The sequence below is a fragment of the Ciconia boyciana genome, chromosome 2 (genome assembly GCF_034638445.1).
Source record: "Ciconia boyciana chromosome 2, ASM3463844v1, whole genome shotgun sequence".
Taxonomy (NCBI): Eukaryota; Metazoa; Chordata; class Aves; order Ciconiiformes; family Ciconiidae; genus Ciconia; species Ciconia boyciana.
Genome location: NC_132935.1, coordinates 9,120,113 through 9,139,398, shown reverse-complemented (window position 1 = coordinate 9,139,398; position 19,286 = coordinate 9,120,113). Strand labels below are relative to the sequence as shown.

General features: G+C 40.4%; 1 protein-coding gene across 1 annotated transcript in view; it reads left to right on the top strand.

Moving 5' to 3' along the window:
* TG (thyroglobulin) overlaps positions 1-19,286 on the top strand; it is a 161,979-nt gene that overhangs the window by 31,842 nt on the left and 110,851 nt on the right. Inside the window, exons 20-26 of the mRNA XM_072855051.1 lie at positions 3,714-3,938; positions 8,729-8,878; positions 11,179-11,349; positions 14,838-14,960; positions 16,705-16,820; positions 17,450-17,558; positions 18,811-19,008. Of these exons, the coding sequence (XP_072711152.1) occupies positions 3,714-3,938; positions 8,729-8,878; positions 11,179-11,349; positions 14,838-14,960; positions 16,705-16,820; positions 17,450-17,558; positions 18,811-19,008 (1,092 nt within the window). The remainder of the gene's footprint in view (positions 1-3,713; positions 3,939-8,728; positions 8,879-11,178; positions 11,350-14,837; positions 14,961-16,704; positions 16,821-17,449; positions 17,559-18,810; positions 19,009-19,286) is intronic.

Sequence of the window (19,286 nt, the reverse complement as noted above, 5' to 3'; positions counted from 1 at the left end):
CTATTTATTACATTACCTTTGACACTAAAGAATGACCCTTACCTTGGAAGTCCTAGAGCAATTATGCAGAGACCACTGACTGGCAGATCTTTGCTGTGGTTTCCAAGTGAGTTAGGGATGGTGTAAGGAACTTCTTTCAAAGCAGGGTTTCCCTTTAAAATAAAAGATGTAAAAGACATAACCCAGGTTCAAATGCCCTCTGTGCCAGCTTTTCTCCACTTTTACTGCTTTGCAATGGTGTTCCCAGCACTAAATATAAATAACTCTGCCTGCATGTGTCCTTCCCTCTAACTTTGGGACTTGGAGACTTGTGCCCCACAGCAGTTTTTGCCTGATGAGAACTGAATTCAAAAGCCTTCAGGACGCAGACAGCGGCTGCAGCGGTTGTGTGGTTCCTGGCTTTCCAGTCTGTTTATGTTTACATCCATTCAGTTGTTCCAGATTATAAGGGAAACATGAATATTCAGCCAGTTTGCAGAAGGTGGATCAAAGTATAAGTGTGTTTTGTTTTATATTAAACTTTACTTTTGAAAGTATTCTGCTTTGAGGGCATTGCATTTTTGACCCTCTCCACACTGTAATTTCCCGGTAGTACTAAAATTGCTTTTCAGGGAATGACTGTATGGTTTCAGAAGAGGCAGTACGAGTCTATCTGAGGAGATCAGAAAACTGGGAACCTGCTCTCTGTATCCTCTTGGCACCATCAACTTCCATTGCCTTCTAAGGCAGCTTTGGGTCTTTCTGTTTGAGGTGTTTTCTGGTGTATTTACACAGAGTGAGCAAATTGGCTCTCTGATTTGAAAATCTACATTACTAAAATAGCTTTGTTCTTTTCCTAGCTTCTTTACAGGTAAATGAGAAGTCTTGCTCTTGAAGTAGCTGAGAAAAAAATTGCTAAAGAGAAGTGCAGCATTCATATGTTCCCAATGAAGAGCCTCAAACCTAAATCACTCATGAATGCTTCATTACTTATTTTCTTGCAGATATTTTCATGTATTAAATTCTGAGGCTGTGCAAATCCCTTCCTGAAGGATCTTATGCCATTTGGCTTTGTAGCTTAGGCCTCAGCTCTAAAATAGTGAGAAACACTTGCAGCAACTTCTCTCTTTTCTGTTCAACAGGCAAAAATACTCATGATTATAAAAATGAGCTTTTGGTGGATGAATTTACAGTAAACAGTTCCCATCAGTGAGACTGGAGGAAATCAGTCCCTGCTCTATACAACTGATACTTTAAACTGTGTCTTTGTGCTCTGTATTTTCCTTAAAGAAAAAAAAAAAAAAGAACAAATTTACTTTTTTTCTTTCTCTTTTCTCTCACTTTCTGATTGGCCAATATAAACTCTGGGTAACGGTATGATCCTTCTCACGTTAAAATTAGTGTTTCATTCAACAGGAGCAAACTGTAAATCAGACTTCTTCCCACTGCACAACACAGGATGCAACTATTTGCAGGCTATTTCTGTATGTGAAAAGATGTATTGTCCCCCCAGAAGTCCAGGTCCCTAAAGGTATACCAGGCTCTGGAGAAATGCTTAGTAAGAACTACCAAGAACAAAGTATGAGACGTGTAATAGCTTGAATTGCCAAAATTGTGCAGCAAAACAGGAGCAAAATCAGGGAAGCACTATTGTATCTGCCATGCTTTAAAGCATGCTGAAGGTCCCAGGAAGCTCATCTTAGACCAGCAGGGAAGTGTGGCCCCAAGCTGACCAGCCGTGCTGGAAGGGCTCAACCAAGGCAGCTCGTGTAAGACGTTACCAGCGAGTCTGTGGCTGGCACGTCTGTCAGGCACTGAATTATTCTCCGTTGAGATGTTGCAGGACACACCTATCTATTTGCAATGCACGAACATGTATGCTATAGGTAAACACTTGTTTAGGTACTCTGAATGTAAAGGATACTACATATGCATGGATACATAGTGTGGTCACAGGAGGGTCACATTTAGCAATAGCATTGAGAACTTTTCAACACAGGGGAATGTTTTAGACTAAAGAAAATTCAACAGACCTAAGTGGTTTCTTACTGGTTTGTCTGTTTGTTTCTTTTCTACATGTGAATTCCCTCCGGGTGTCATCTCAAGGTTATTTTTAATTCTGCTACAGCTAGTCACTAGACAATTCGGAAGGATATTTGCTTGAATAAAAGGTTAATCTGCTTATTCCTGCTTTCAATCATGAGACAATTTCTGGCAAAACATTTGCAAAGTGGTGTTGGTTATGTGGTGATCTCCAGTTACTTCAGTGCAAGCTAAGTATCATTTTGGCTTGGGGCTGAACAAAACTAAGTGCTGTTTTCTTGATTATAGTATGTGTCAGTGCAGCAGAAGGATAGGTCGCTCAAAGCTGGAGGAAACCTTTGAGAATATGAGGACACAGCTGTGAGCTTTAATGCAAGGTCCATTCACTTTAGCCTATAAGTGTAAAAATCTCATGTCCCTCCTCTGCAAAGGGATAAACAACATCTACATGACAGCAATCGGCTATGGATCAACATTCAGGAAGAGAGGGCACCTACGCTTTCAGCATTAAAGGCCTAGGATGATCTTTCAGAAGAAGCGTCGTACATCTGCGGTCCATTCAGCACGGGCAGGAGGGCAGCGCTGTGTTGCCGGAGCCTCGCACCGGGCTGTGAAATTCTCTCCTCGCACAACTGAAAAGCCACCCCTGGGCTACAGTGCAAAGTTAGGAAACTCGCCACGTGAGAAGGCAGCAGTATCCTCAGCTATTTGACTTGGACACATCAGTCACAAAATAATAATCTTTGTACAGTGTGTGAGCTGTAACATTCCTCACGCTCTCTTTATGTATATAACATCCTCTCTGTGAAAATTCAACGTCCAAGGTCGTTGGTGTACTTGCAAAACTCAAATTATATAGTGTGTAGAACTTCCTGTTTGCTGGGTTTCTGGGCCAGCCATCACCTGTAGCTACAGGAGGCCTTTGTCTTGCAAATTTGAAGCAGTAAACCACACCGACATTTCATTCAATGCCATAAAGCCTGCAGAGAGAAACAGAATGTGATAGCAAATAAAATCCGCTGGGAACACTGTCCTTGTAGTACCTCTGGTCCAGCAAAACTGGGGAATTTGCTCTCGATCTAGCGCTGAAAATTGTCCTTGCACAAGTCATCGAAAGGGGAGCTGTCGGGGCAATTAAGATTACAGAGAGCAGGAAAGTTACTCACTGTTTTCCAGCTTTCAACACCAGCTTCAGCAACTGTGAAGAGTGTGTCTGTTGCACAGGTGGATATGTTGAATATCAGTAGTGTGATGGAAAGTGATTATTAGATTGTTACAGATGCTGGCCTTCAAAACCAAACCAACAAAATGCTGAAAAAGGAGTAAATGATACCTATTGAAAGAAACAGGAATAAATTAAATCTGAATGTCAGATAATCCTGGTTTTCAGCTGCTGAATTTTTGTAGCTCCGAAATCGAATTTTGTTCTCTGATGCTTTAGTTTTCAATATGCCATTTTTTCTTGGTTTTTTTTTTTGCTGTGTCGTTAGCACTCTCTACATATACTGACATTAGGACTTTAATCTGATAGACACTGTACAGATTCATTCTTGTCTGCTCTTTGATAACATGCTTGCATTTCTGTATCTGCCTATGTTTTTAACTTAAAGTTCATCAGTTTCTGTGTGGTTATCTGATCCTGTATTGGGAGTCTCTTTCATGCTATTGTGTTGTATTTTTTCCCCCTTTAGAAAATGCAATTGTTGGAGAAAATCTCATTGGAGCATTTATAAAAGAGATTAAGGATGGCAGTTTTCTGCTGCATTTGGACTCCAAGCAATTCCTAGGAGATTCTTTCATTGATTTTCCCCGGGATGAAGAGTTTGATCTGTCTCCGAGTGTGCAGCTAGGATGTAGAAGTGGGTTTCGAAGAACTTCATCTCCTGGCAAAGCAGTCCCAAATTCACAAGGATGCGGTATGTCTCAGTCTAGCTTTCCCTTCTTTGACGCTGTTAGGAATCAGTGTAAAGCTAAAGTTAGAAAATCATCAGTGAACTTGTGTTTATGGTTAATATGTGAAAGGCGTGGAGCACCAACATGAATGACAGATCTGAGGAGAGAAGGGGATTAGTGCTTTGCTTACTGTTCAGTCCTTCTGTTGCACCATTGATTTGGAAATAGGCATCATGGCACTGACATAGTATACAAGGTTTTGCAAACATTTTGGGGATTTTTTAGATCTCAGAAGGTCTAAAAATTTTTAGGTATCAGAAGGTCTTTCTGTAATGTACATGATCCTTAATAAGATTTCACAAAGATAATGGAGCCAGAGCTTCAGATGATGATACATTACCCAGAATAGAAACCTAGATGCAGAAATGGCAAAAGTCCTGAGAATGTGAATTCCTGGGCCAAGTCCAGCCAGCTCAGATGGAAGCTTTCTCGGTGTTGGCCAACACCCAGACCTGATTGCACTTCTGCCCTCTTTTCATCTTCTTTCCTTCTGTTTAGTCTGCTTCCCTGGAACAGGCTGCCTTTCTGCCAACATCCTGCTTAGGGCTGCCAAACCTACCTTTTCGACGGATCCCCGTGGCTGTGCCTAGTGCTCCCGTGTAACAGATCAAGCTGCCAAAGAGCCTTTGCCTTAACAGCCCCGCTCCTGTTTCTGTCGGCATCAGCCCTCCTACAGTGCAGCCCTCACTGCTCTCGTTGGCCCAGTTAGCCTCAGTGCGTCTGTGTCTTATGTCCGTTTGTGGACGTCCACTTACTTACGTCCACTGTGTCTAGCTTTTTTTTTGGGAACAGAGGAGGGATGGACCACTTCTAGGGATAAGATCAACAGTAGCAGGCATTGGATAAGTTTTCCAAAATGGAGAATATTATCAGGTGGGAAAACTTCAACACTATGCAGCTTAAGTTAGACAGCCTAAGAGCAAATCAAAATACATGAAAACAGCTTAGCTCCCTGCTTGGTATGATGGTTCTCTTTAAGTTAGGAGAGCTTCCTAATGCCTGGGCAAGAACTTCAAAGTAATCAAGTGATGAATCAGTTCTGAATTGCTGCAGTTTCCAGCTTGAACCTTTAAGGGTAAATTGACTGCAGTTTAAGTTCCTCTCCATAGTCTGAAACACTTCATATTTTGGTTATTTAGATACACCATGCAGAAAAAAGATTAATTCCTACTGAGAATCTGGAGTCTGTAACAACTTGCAGTTACTTAACAAGATGTACTGTTGTACTGATTAAAGGTATCATTATTTATTAAGTGGAGTCCATCACTTAGAGCAGAAGAACGTACAAAGAATTGGATCTTTCTGCCAAATATTTTCTGCCAGGGATAAAGGCCTCTAGGAAGCAGTGAATTAGTTTGCTTTGTAAGTTAGTTCATACATATTTGAACCAGCTAGCTGTAGAAAAAGGCACTCAGTAAAACAGACTTATAGTAATGTGGAAAGGAGACAGTTTCTGCTCCAGCTCTAGGCAGAGATTTTGTATTCTAAGATGTCATGGTAGGCACGCTGCTGAACACTGCTTTATGTAGTAGGACTCAGTATTTTATTCTAAATAGGAGATTCAGAAATTCAGTTTCTGGTTCCTCTAAGATAGACATATATTTAGTTTTATTTTGCATTGTGGATATATTCTGGTCATTTATCGTCCTGGGTCTGTTTCTTTACTAATAATAGGGACTAGTAATAAGAAGTTATCACCCGTGATTACAGAAATCAAAGTTGTGTGAGGATGACAGGGATTCTTTCTTTATTCTCTTCACTTTACTGTTCCACCTTGTTGTTGAAATACAAATTGTCTTTTCAGATCCTGATCTGATTGATTTGTTTGTTTTTATTGCACTGTAAGTGACATTCCCCCTTCCTTCAGGAAGGGTGGACAGCTCTTAGTAGCAGCAGCTTTCTAGTGTTCTTAATAAGCCTAACATTTTTCATTTAGGAACATGCAGCTTGCATGAACCTACCTCTTCATCTCTCGTTTATTTTCCTTACAGTCATCTGTTTCTTTAGGTTTGCATCCATGGTAGCTTTGTTTCATGTTTTTCTGCCTGTAAATGGGTAACGTTTATCATGTGTTAGTTTTCTTCTGTGACATTTTTTCTACGTCTCAGTCTTACACCAAATTACTTTACCCCACAGATGTTTATGAATATAATTCCTTAAGAGTCTGAGGTAACAGTTTTATTTTAGCTGAATTTTAAAGGGGCAAAAGACACTTTCTTTGGTAAGGTGTGAATCAAAAAGAAGAGAGTTGGAAACTGTCCAGGAGGCAGCTTTATAAACTCAAACCCGCTCCCCCCATTTATTTCAGGAGAAAGCCTGCAGCCAGTTTGTGAGTTATCTTTGTTTTATTATGTGTTTTTATGGTGGTTCCTTTTATTATTTAGAATGCTTGGTGATTCTATCAGAGTTGCTTTGAGCAGAGCATAACCCAAATCAAATAAAGTGCTAGATTTACAGCTGAGCTGGCAGCTCAAGACTTCATTTGTAATAATGTGGATCAAGAATCTGATATCCCAAAGTTTTCCATTATCCCTGGAGGGAGGAAAGAGAAGTGCAAGCATTGGGTAAGGATCAGTTGTGAGAGTCTTTAAGCATGCTTAAAGTGAGAGCTGGTCTTAAGTAAAAGGAGGCTGCTGTGAGGAATGGTACCGCTGCGCAGTTGCTTTGTGTTTGCCCAGTGAGTTGTTCTTTAGCCTGTAAATGGCTACGCAGCAGGGTTTTCCCCTGGTACACAGAAGCCCGAGTCTGGTTAGAAGTGAGGCCAGGTTACAAATCTGATGTGCAGGAGCAAGGGATTCAATATGGGTGTTTAAATTTAATTTTTTTTTTTTCCCCCCATTCTAGGGATACAAATTTTGGGCCCACTGCTAACGCTTAGCTCTGAGATTTTGGCTCAAGGCTGTTCTCTAGTTTCCTACATTGTTAAAACATATGAATGTTAAAGCTTGAAAGAAGTACGGTATGATGGTTTGTCTGACTTCTAGAATCAAACTTAACCTCTGTGTGATTGTGTCAAGTGTAACCTATAGGTGAAATGACATGTGCCTTCAGGAGTTATAGAGTCTAGAAAACATATGTCTGCACCAACATTTTTTGCTGTTCTTTGTGCCCTTTTGTTAATCTAATGTGTGAGGCAAAAGGCAATTTTACTTGCTTAAAATGTGGTTGGAGACATAGACGTTACTTTCACATCATGACTATAACTACAGAAAAAGGAGGATGCTTTGAAAAGATTAATTTGTTCCTTTTTAAACTTTAATTGCTTTATTAGTCTCCCTCATCCTTTGCATTTTGTCTTCAATTTAGGCATGAATTACTCATTTCGTTTTAATTTCTACTGTTCTTCATTTGCATTGAGTATGATCCTTTCTGCATGTGTTGGAAAATGTCTTTAAAATGTATCAGACACTCTTGTGTATTAAATAATATGCATGAGAAAGGAGAATTCTGTCTGATCCAGGATCTTTTGGTTCTGTAATTGATTTTAGATATGTGTTATACCTAGAGAAAATTTCAGTCTCACAGTTGTCTCATCCTAGACTTTCCCATTGGACCATTTAGAGCAGATGAAGGAAGATATGATCGTTTTTATAGTAGCTGTCTTTTTAGTCTATTCTAATTTAGGTGCTCCTGTAAGTTAAATTAATTGACATTCCAGTGTGCTGGCCAGAACAGCAATTCATCATACGGGTTGTAGTGGGGATGGCCAATTTTCCATTACTGTTTCTCTCTCATACAAGCTTAAACTGCTGTCAAGACATAGGGCAAAAATAGAAATGAAGTTTTGCACATTGTCAAAGTCCCAAAATATACATTTGATAGTGTTTTGAAGGAAATCTACATCTGGAAAGCAGCTGTGAAATAACAAGTAAAGGTATTGTCCTGCAAATGTGTCTGTGACTCTTCTGCTTTAATGTTCATTCGAATGATCTGGAAGGAAAGACAGTATTTCATGACCTCCCAGAAGACAAAGAATTTTCTTTGTAATATGCAACAGGTCAGCTGGAAATATTACTCCTTATTTCTTCTGAAAATGATACACATACAGACTAAGAATATATTTTTGTTTTGTGTTTGGGTTGTCATGTGTACAACTAGTGACTTTTAATCCAGCTATTACTGTTTAGTTTGGAAGTGTTTACCAAAAATTTCATTACCAGGAATTCTGAATGAAAGTGTTACCATATGGTGGGTTTCTGGATTATGTTTTTGGAGTTTCTACTCCTAGGAGTCTTCCTGTTTCTGTCTGTAGTGTTTGTAGAAGTTACTCCATTTGTAGCTTGTGTTCCTTTGTTTTCCTTCACAACCTATCCACAAAGTGCATTATCTTATTAGAAATGGATTTGACAAATGGAAATCAGGCCTGGACTTGGCGTTTCCAAAGAGTTTGATGTGCACTAATTCAAGAACATTTTTAGAGTGATCTGAGAAAAAAAGACCATGGTCTATATTCCAGTCATTGATGAGATTAATGAACATTTAAGGAGCGTTTACCTGTATTAGAAATATGAAATTACATTAGAAATATGAAATAATATGTATATGAAATATGAAATACACTTAGAAATATGTATATTGAGAGCTTGAAGTGTGATGTGATATATATATACACACACACACACACACATATGCATACATACATACATACATATATATATATGTATATATATACACACACACCCCTACACGTATGTGTGTGAATGCCTGAACTGGTTGGATTCCATAAGAGCATTGGTGGTTGTTCTCTTTGCAGTTGTTTGTCCTCCGGGCAGTCATTTCCAGAATGATGAATGCATTCCCTGCCCTTTTGACTACTATCAGCATCAGACAGGACGTTCCTCTTGTATCAAGTGTCCTGTGGGCAAAACTACCAACTCCTATGGGGCATTCAGTGCTGATCACTGTAAGTTGAACTGATTTCTTCCCTTACCCTTTGTATTCTGACTTCAAATAACTAATGGAATTTTTTTTTTCAGCTGTAAGTATTTTTTTTTTAAAAAAAGATCCTCCCTCTGGGGTTTTTTGGGTGGGTATGATCTCTTCTGCATACGTTCAAAGAGGTTTTTCAAAGACAGAAAAAGCTGTCTAGTGTTTTGGCAAAAAATGCATGAGGAACAAGTGGTCAGTCTCATCCAGGATGTTGTGGTTCCTTGAGACATGTTCATTGGCCTCAGGAATGATATCTGGGTGTTCAGTATCAGTGAGAAACATCTTACATAGTTCATTTATTGTCACTTTCATGAACACTAAAGTAGTCTTGTCTTTGTGCAGGTCTTTCCCCTGCAAATACAAATACTTCTCATAAAACAATTATCGATATTTTCAGTAAAGTTGGTATATTAAGTTCAAATAACTTATTTTTGGATGCAGTTCCGTAAAGAAAATCACTTAAGTGCAGATTCAGTTAGCTCATGAATAAAAATAAAAGTGGGTAGTAAGAATGGGTTTCTTGGGAGTATTGGTGGATATAGCGACTGCTTTGTTCTGTTTCAACTTATTTATTCTCTTAGGTGGGATATAAAACAGGGTTATTGTAATGCACCCTGACATCAATTAGCTTTTGCCTGAAGTTGTCATTCTTCATTTCCATATGTGTTCCTGGTGTAGGTATTGGACTCCTGTGCTTAAAAGTTTGCTCCGTAGGTTTTCTTTACAGCGCTTGCAGTTTTCTTTATTGCAAGTGCCTGAAACTAAACCTACTCCCTGCCTGGTTTCCACCTTGCCTGCGTGCTGAGTCTGAGTGCCAGCCCTTTCCAAAGGGCCATGTTGTACACATTTAGCTTTCTGTCTTTCCTTCCTTCCTTCCTTCCTTCCTTCCTTCCTTCCTTCCTTCCTTCCTTCCTTCCTTCCTTCCTTCCTTCCTTCCTTCCTTCCTCCCTTCCTCCCTTCCTCCCTTCCTCCCTTCCTCCCTTCCTCCCTTCCTCCCTTCCTTCCCTCCTTCCTCCCTTCCTTCCTCCCTCCCTTCCTTCCTTCCGTCTTTCTCTGCTGTCTCCTTATGAAGTCTGAAGAGTTTGCTGAGTTAACTGCCAGATAAAAAAAAGGAAAGTATTGACTCACAAACACAGCACAGGAAAATTGGAGGGCTGAAGTGTTCTCCTCTATGCTGCTTACCTTGTTTTCCTCCTAGAGGTTGTGCCACTGTGGCAAGGATGGCTGAGAGGCATGAGAAGCATTTCCTAAACTACCTTAGCTCCTGGCTCGGTGCATTGAATTGAAACAATGCTGATGTTGCCACATTTTGACATGTCAGACTAAACTCTGGTGGTTTCTTTGTACATAGATAAGCCCCGCTTGCTTCAGTAACGTCTCAGAAGGAGGGAATCAAGGTGGTTAACCTGTCAGGCTCAGTCTTTGCTGCTGCCTTTGATGTTGGTCAAATCTCCAGATTTCTTTCTCTGTGGAGCCCAGATACCTGGTTTCTAAAGATTTCTAAATCATTAAAAATGTTACATAGTTGGGGAAAAAGCTGCTAATTAAAACCAAAGCTCTTCATTCTTCAAGAATAGAGTGTGAAGACCTTTTCTTTCCCACTGAAAGGGATAATTTAAAAAAAGGGGGGGGACAACAAAAAACACATTGATGTGGTGGCTCTTGTGCTGTGGTTCATAACATTTCATGGATCCATTGCAGTAGGCACTGAACAAACCTGTAGGAAAATACAGTTCCTTCTCTGTACTTCTTTGCTTTACAGTACTTAGCATAAATGAGATCTGATCCATGGCAGAGAATCCTAAAATTGTTTGGAATATGAATTGCAGTAACAAAGCAGTGAGACTACCATGTTTCAGAGTATGAAACACAATGCAAATTATAGATTAATTTTCAGTGAAGTCTCTGCTGTATTTAGAGCACTTTTGTCCTACAGCATTGAAACACTGTCCTACTGCATTGACAGGACCAGAGGCAATGGGCACAAACCCAAACACAGGAGTTTTCCTCTGAACATCAGGAAACACTTTTTTACTGTGAGGGTGACCGAGCACTGGCACAGGTTGCCCAGGGAGGTTGTGGAGTCTCTGACCTTGGAGGTGATCAAAAGCCATCTGGACATGGTCCTGGGCAACTGGCTGTAGGTGGTCCTGCTTGAGCAGGGGTTTGGACCAGATGGCCTCCAAAGGTCCCCTCCAACCAGAACCATGCCGTGAAACCCAGTGAAACCATTATCAAACTACCTTTTTTTGTTTTCTTGTTTACTTGTAACAGGTATCACGTACTGTCAAAGCAATGAGCAGGGTCTGCAGTGTGATGAAGATGGCCAGTATAGACCTTCCCAGCAAGAGCCTGACACTAAGAAATCCTTCTGTGTCGATAGCTTTGGAGCAGCACTGGGCTGGACTGAAACAGACAATCTCCTTACAGACTACCAGTGCCTAAGTAAGTGTCAGAAGAATAGTTTGGAATAGTTTTGACCCCACACAAGTGAAACCTCCTTATGAAGAGAGCCATCACTCCACAGCTTATGGGCATTCACTTTCCCATAGTTGTGGCCTCTGCCTTAAGCCATGTTCCTCCTTAATTTTGCATTTCTTGAATACATTGGAGAAGTAATTTCCTGTAAGGGAAGACAGAGAAGCAGGTTTCTTGCACTTTCAGATGGCTGACAGCTTTCGACGTATGCCAATCTCCTGCTCTCTGCTTGGATACCCAAAAGAATAACGAGAGGACTAATGGGAAAGAAGCAGAATGATGATTTGTTTTTGTAAAATTATCACTCCGCAGTGTGTTCATGTGAAATAGACTGTGTTTGGCAATGACCTAACAGTCGCGGCATAACGTCACCCTCTGGGCTTCCGCTGTGCGGTATCTAACTTGGTGAACATATCCTTTGCAAGCTGGGGGAACTTACGTCTGCTTGAACACAGTTGTGAAATGCCAGTTCTCAAGGATGAATAATTTGGAAAAAAAAGTCATCATCAAACAGTCCCCAAACTGCCTGTAGTAAGGTCTAATTACGCTTCTCAGCCCCAAAGCTTTTGCCTTGCCCAAACATAGTTTTCCAGAAGTTTTTATTACTCATCATATGATTGGTATTGAATTTAATGGAATACTCAGTTTAGAAACTGATGTCATGGTGTGCTGTGAATTAGACAATGTCTTATGACAAGTGTGATCAGTAGAAGGAGTATGAAATGAAAGCCCTCAGTTGTGGGTTACAAGAGGCTGCAAAACTATCTTCAACTGAAATAGGTATTTTTTTCTCTGAGCATACTCAGAGACTGGTCGTAGTTACAAACGCGAGGTGTTAGCCTCTGTTGCTCTCAGTCATGGGGTAATTGGGATGTTTCTCTGGGCAGAGGACTCACAGCAGCTTAATTCTCCTGTTACTTACTTACCTTGAGCTCTCCTGCATGAGCACTTCTGACTCTGTCTAGGACAAAGCAGTTGTAGATATCTGTGCATATTTTTGTGCATCATGCTAGAAGATTTCACTACAAATAAATAGTTATAAGTGTTGACAATTTAAGGTTTAAAAAAACAACAACAAGGAACACCCAAGAAGTCTGGTTGGTTTTTAAAAATAATTTACAAGCTAATTTAATTTCATTTTCTTTCTTTTATAGCTCATGCTGCATTTCCAGAAAGCGTTATACAAAGTGAAACCGATTATCTCTATTTTTACTTTTTCCCCTGACCCTCTACTTCCCTTAACTGAATTTAGCATGCAGCAAGACAGCAGGGCCTGAAGACTGATCTTGCTTTGACAGGAGGCTGGAAATCGGGCAGGGTCAATAAATAACCCAACTATTCTTTGGTTTTTGAGGCTGCACTGGGAGGAAAAATTTCCTTTTATGAATGCACAGTAATAAGCTGTAACAACCTGTGCTCATTCTTATTGTTCTCTCTCTTGTTGTATTTTAAGCCACACTTAACATTTATTGCAATAACAGGGATGGGATCTAGAGCTTTACTCTCTAGTAACATGAGATGAAGGAGAATTTCTGCTACGGACTAAGCCTGTGAAATGGTTGAGTAGTTATATTACTGTTGAGAAGAGGGCAATGTGAACTAACAAGTTCTTGAAAATGTGAGCTGGTAGAATATTTTTCATTGTACTTTTTTTTTTTACAAAATAGCTTTATGAATGCAATTTTTTTTACCTTTATATTAAAAAACAAAATTCAGAATGAAAAAAAGGCAGCTTTTCTGTTAGTTTTGCAATCTTTTCAGTTTAATGTTTCATTACACGTTCTATCTCTTCTCTACTTTTCTCCCATGTTATTGCAGAGAAAATGGAGGGATGGGATGAAGCCAGAATTAGGAAAAAAAATCAGAAGTAAAGAAAAACATTTTAAAATGTCTTTTTTTATTTTGAATTTTGCATTAGAAATGAGGGCAGCAAACAATTGCAAACAACATAAAAACACTGCTTCTTTTCAGTTTTATGAAAATACGTTAATTCTGTTTTTAACCAGGCATCACTGCAAGTTGCAGATGTAGAAGGAATTCAGTTTAGTGCAGAATTAAGCTAATGCTTGTATTTTGGTGTCCTGTATTTCTAGGAAGGAAAAAAATTCCACCTCTGTTTACACCATCATTCAGCCCTCTCCCTAGCCGAGCTGGAGTGCAAGGATTTTTTTGTGTGTGTGTGTTAAGTGTTTGGCCAGCCCTCATGTTTTTTCTGAGCAGAAATGACAGTTTTATCGAAAGCACCTGCTGACAACAGTGGACATTTGCTTCTGATTTAGTCCTGACTGTTTTGCTGTAAGAGTACAAATGATTGTTTTAAGAACTTATCCCTGACCTTTATTTTGTGGTTTATCCAGACGTTTCAGGGAGAGAGGCCTGGGATCCTCCTGCTGGACCTCTGCGCCCATGTGCGCAGGGCAGAGAAAGGCTGAGCCTCCGGCTCTTCCACGTGCAGACATCTCCCACAGGCTGAGATCAGACCGGGCCTCCTGCTTCTTTGCGCTTTTAGGTCTACGCCAGGCATCGGCTGCAATGAGCCAGAGTTTTGCATTCATTTGGGGCAGTTAGAGGACAAGTCTGGTCAACACAGGGGCGATGCCAAGTCACCACGTTCTTCCCTTCTCCTTAGTATGCTGTGTTCGCTGAAAGATATCAGTGTATCAACTGGTGGACGCACCGTACCAAAAACCCTTTGTAATACAGGTAGTAGCAACCTGAGCAGGGTAGTGGTAGTGCCACTGTGTGTGCCTTCACCAAACCTTCTGGAAATTAAATTGGATCGCTCACCCCATTTAGTGACCTTTGTGTTTTGCATCTCTAGAGCCCATGAGCTTTTCCCAGTTTGTGAACAGTGCTGCTTGTCACAATTCCATTCAGAGAGAGTAGATAAAAGGGTTTGGTAAGTAAAGTGCCAGTCTGGAGTTAAAGATTGAATGAAGGAGACAAAAAGGAGCATGCAGGACATACCTTGGATAGATGCCTGAGCCTGAAGTCAGTGGAGATCAGTGGTGGTGTGCTCCTATACACAAGTAATAGACCTCCTAGATTTCCTTTTTAGCCGAGTTCTGTTGGAGCTGGCTCTTGTTTCAGTGGCTGTTTTGCAGAAAGTTGTTTTCCCCGTTGACTCACTGGTTGGTTCTGCGCCATGAATAAGTAATGGGAGATGGCCAGTCTGCTGCTGGAAGAGAAGTCTCACTTGAATATAAACACTCAGCCCACTCCTGGCTAACTGTTTTTAAAAGATCTTGTGACACTTTTTTTTTTTGCAGAATAGAAATTATATCCTCAGTCCAGCTGCCTCCTGCATTATCTGTGGAGTTATGGTACATCATTTAATGAGCAAAACTTTTTCCCTACAGAATTTGTGAATTTTTATTTCTACATAAAGTCTCTTTGTCTCTCTGCAGCATGGGAACTGATAATAGTACCTGGTTGGTTTGTTTGGGTTTTTTTAGTACTCAGAAAATTTGAGAGAGTTCCTGCCTCCAGACTGATTTATGGGTCAGAAGAAGCTCAAATTCTTCAGTCTCAGTCATTTGGGGGAGACTTGCAAAGTCCGGCTCTTCAATGCATTTCAGGTGAGGAAAACTCTCAGAAAATCTGTAGACACAACACTAATCATGATAGAAAACAATATTTTTTTCATATGATGAACTTATAGTTAAGTTCCTAGGTGAACTATATGTTTTGCAGTTCAGCACAAACTCACTGCAAGATATTTACAACTTTTGGTGACCTTGGTTCAGGAAAGAGATTGGTCTTTCTTTCAGAAAGAAGTCTTCTGACTTTATGTACCAGGTTAGACAAGTCATCTGACTTTAAAGCCAGTTGGTATAGTTTGCAATATGGATGAGAGCTGAGATTCAGACCAGGAAACATTCATCAGACTTTTCAGATGGGCAGACAAAAGAAGGATTAGGTGTTCAAGACATCTCAAAACCAAGCTTTCACCTCTTCCCAAATTACCTGATTGGCACATAAGAGGAATAATCATCCTTGCTGACGTCAGAAGGATATTATAAGGAGTGCAGAGATATTCCTTTGCCGAGCCTTACAGTGTATATACTATATTACATCTGGCTACATCATGTTTGCTGGTTTATATTGATTCAATGTAATCTAAAACCAAGGGGAATCACTGCACTGCTTTCAGGGTGCTTTGAATCCATGCCTTGCCTTGTGTCTCCCAATGCTCAGACTTGTGAAGAGAAGCAGAGGGGTTAAGTTCAAAATAAAAACACCCTGGCAGCAATAACACAGGTGGCCTGTTTGTAGGGTAGACATCACCAAAGTCTGACAAAGTCAGTGGCTTTGTGTCACATACCCTGGTCTAGCTGGAACAGTCATCTCATGCTAAGAGATGAATCCATGAAGCCTTATATGTGTTACTAGAATATTTTTCCTGCACCAGATCATCCCCTATCTGTACTCTGCAAGGTTTCTTGCACCTTCCTCTGAAACTGGAGGCCTTCAAAAGCAAGGCACTGACCTGAGAGGACTGTAGGAATGAACTTAGGGAGGAAAAGATGCCCCTTTGACAAGCGATCTGATTCAGGGTACCTAACCTGTATTTTTGTTATAAGTTACATCCACTGTCAAATGGCAGCACTACTACAAAGTATTCCTGTTGAGGTACTCACTGAAGAGTAAGGGTTAACCCTTCCCTTTCTGCTTCCTGACAAAGTCAGACAGCTTAGTTTACATTTCTGATGATGCTTTGGTCTAAGTTGGTTGATTTTATACTAAAGACATTTGGAAACATTGAACCACTTTGCCAGCACATCACATCTGCCTGATAGAGTAACCCCATGGCAAACAGATTGTGACAAATATTGGGGTGGTAGGGAGGAGGGAAACATCAAATTCTTCAGTCGTGCCACCTCTGCAGCAATCACCTGGCCACTGTAAGTGAGCAAGCAGCCATCCCCCTCCAGATTTAGGAGTGGATGAAGGTCCTTCTGCCCTTGCACACTCACCACTAACTTGCTCCCACAGCTCTGCTCCTAGAACAGGACGTGAAATTTTGCCTCAGGCAAAATTATCCAGCAGATGTTAAATGTGGGTGGTTAAACCTAACTCAGCTGTTTGTATCATCAGGTGATGAATATCCAAACAACATTTTTTCATTAATTTAAGTTAATTTATAAACCTAACCCTCTATTAAAATAGTTGAATAGTAAAGTTCATCTGGCTAATGAAATTCATGTGTTTGCAATCTGATAGAGGTATGAAAAACTAAGTAAATGGCAGTAAACAGTGGAATTTGTAGCAGAAATTTGCACATGAAATGCTAGGAAACCTAAGGTTTCTTTTGTTTTTCAGGCTGTGAGAGGGAAGAAGCATGCGGTTTTGCCACTGTAACTCCTGCTGGTGCTGAAGTTCTGTGTGAATTATACAGTGCTGCTGAAGTCAACTTCAACTGCACCACCTCTGGATTGGTAAAAATGATCATATTTAAAAATATGTGTTTATCATAATACTGTAGGTTCGATATAAGTAGAAGGCATCACAGAAGAAAGGCAGGCTGTTACCTGACCTCTTGGACATTGCTCTTCACTATGGCAGTAATAAATTCCTGCAGGTTGGTAAAGAAGCTACACCCAAATGTTCCCAAAACTGACTTCTGAATGCCTCAGTGTTTGGTTGGAACATCACACAGCACTTCTGTTCTAAAACATGCTGAGCTCCCGCAGTCTGGAAATCGGGTTAACTTGAAAGGGGGGTCATCTGGATAGTCCAAACTAGAAGTATCCAGGTCAGTAATCAGGTCACCTGAAACAGTCATCATTTCTCAGTCCCTTCATCTGGTCCAGGGTTTGAATCGTGTGCTCTTTAGCACTGTAACAGCTTCCTATTCACTACTTTTAAACACAGCAAAGTGGCACTGAAGAGTAGAGATCTCAGTTTGATAGAATAAAAAATTTCCACACTGGGCCACATGGAGCTGTGGTGGTTATAAACCATGTGCGCTAATTCCTCCCCTTGAGTTTCTGAATAAGGAAAATGGGGTTTAGGAGAGGAAAACAATTAGGTTGTATTTATTGTGCATGCCTGTTTTCTGTCTCAGGTGCAAGGTGTTTTGGGGAACCCTGCTGCCACTGGCATCGGTCATCTCAGCTGCCTGCTTCATGTCAGGAATCCAGAGGGAGATGCAGTGGTGGTCTATTTGAAGAGAGGTACCAGATGCAAATCACTCATCTAATGTTAGACTGCTGTGCCCAGACTTGTAGTTCCATATAGGATCATGACTAACTGTGGGGGAGCATCTTTGTTGAAGAAGGCATAATACGTTTCAGAGCTTAACATTTAGTGATAGCCCAGAAACCTCAGCAAATCTTCTGTTCGTCTTGTTCCCTAGAAATTAGGAATACAGCTTTGTTAAGCCATTGTGATGGCAGATAGTCCCACAAAAGCTCAAATTTTATCCAATGTATTGTCCTCTATTCTAGTCTATTCTGTTCTGTTGCACTATGATTTCTCTTTATTAAAGTTTGTTATTTGACTATGTAAGGCATTATTCATCACCAGCTTGTACATAATTTAACAGTTTATGTTAATTTTGACTGTAAATTGTCCTACTAATATACCAGCTGAGAAATACCCTGCTATCCAGTGAATCCCAAAGTGATTCAATTAAGTGATTCAACTGATCTAATGAATGTACAAGATACTTTTTTTTTTTTTGACCTAAGTGTGATTGATACCAGTGCATGCCCCATCCAATGTGTGTCCAGCTTTAAGCCTCATGCCAAATTTGAAACAAGACAGCCAAATGCAGAATGCTGCAGGGTTTGAGTCAAAAATCTCTGCTGTCAGTGGTTTCTTTTTACTTCTATCCAAACCTCTGAGTATCCTTTTATTAATAATAATAAAAATAAAGAGCTAAGTCTCACCTGAAAAAAGACCCCTGAGCTTGTTGCAATCAATGTAATCTTGTTGATTCCAGATCTACTCTAGATTTCTGTTGATATTGCTGATTATATCCAGGATTATTTGAATAATGTCCTTTTACATAAGTGTCTAGTCAGCAGGAGCCTTAATTGCAGATACAGTTATGCTGCCAAATTATATATTTTACTTTTTTAACGAGATAAGTTTGTGTCATTTATACCTGGGCGTCATTAATGTAGTGCTTGAAAGTGGAATATTACCAGCCTCACTGTGTACACTGATTCAGGAGCCCTTTGCTGGTACAGTGGACTGTTTTTCCTACCCTGGAAGTACATTCTGACCAACTACCCAGCTATAATTGTACCAAACCATTTGATGATCTTATCTTGCATCTGAAACTCAAAGTCCGGAAAAGGACTCTCAAGGCTGAGTTTTTATCATAAAACTTTCAACCAGCTCCAGTCTGCAGGCAATCTGAAAGCATCCCCTCTCCTCCTGAGCTCTTTTGAACATTTCTTTCCTGTTCTGTCTACCCAGGACAAGAATTTAACTCATCTGGACTCAGGACCTTTGAAAGGACCAGTTTTCAGAATGTGCTTTCTGGTGTGTATCGCTCCGTCGTGCTCTCGGCAGCTAGCGCATCCCTGACTGATGCTCAACTCTTCTGTCGGCAGTCTTGCAGCAGGGACTCTTGCTGTGATGGCTTCATCTTGAGTCAGATTGCACTTGACGGAGGTATTGCCTAACTGCAAAATAAAAAATTCTGCAGTAGAAAACCAATGCTAACTGGGTAGAACTCATTTTTGGACACAGTACACCTGCCTCTACATCATACCAGAGTGTCAGCAGCCTGCCTCTACATCACTGACATTTTTTGGTGTAGGCAGAGTTTGAGTAATGCTCAAGACTTGCCCTGGAGCAGTAGAGCTAAAGACCTGAGGTGGCAAGCTGTTCTTGGAGAGAAATGGACATTTTGAAAGGGTAATTCTTTTGACCTGCTTTAGACATCTGCA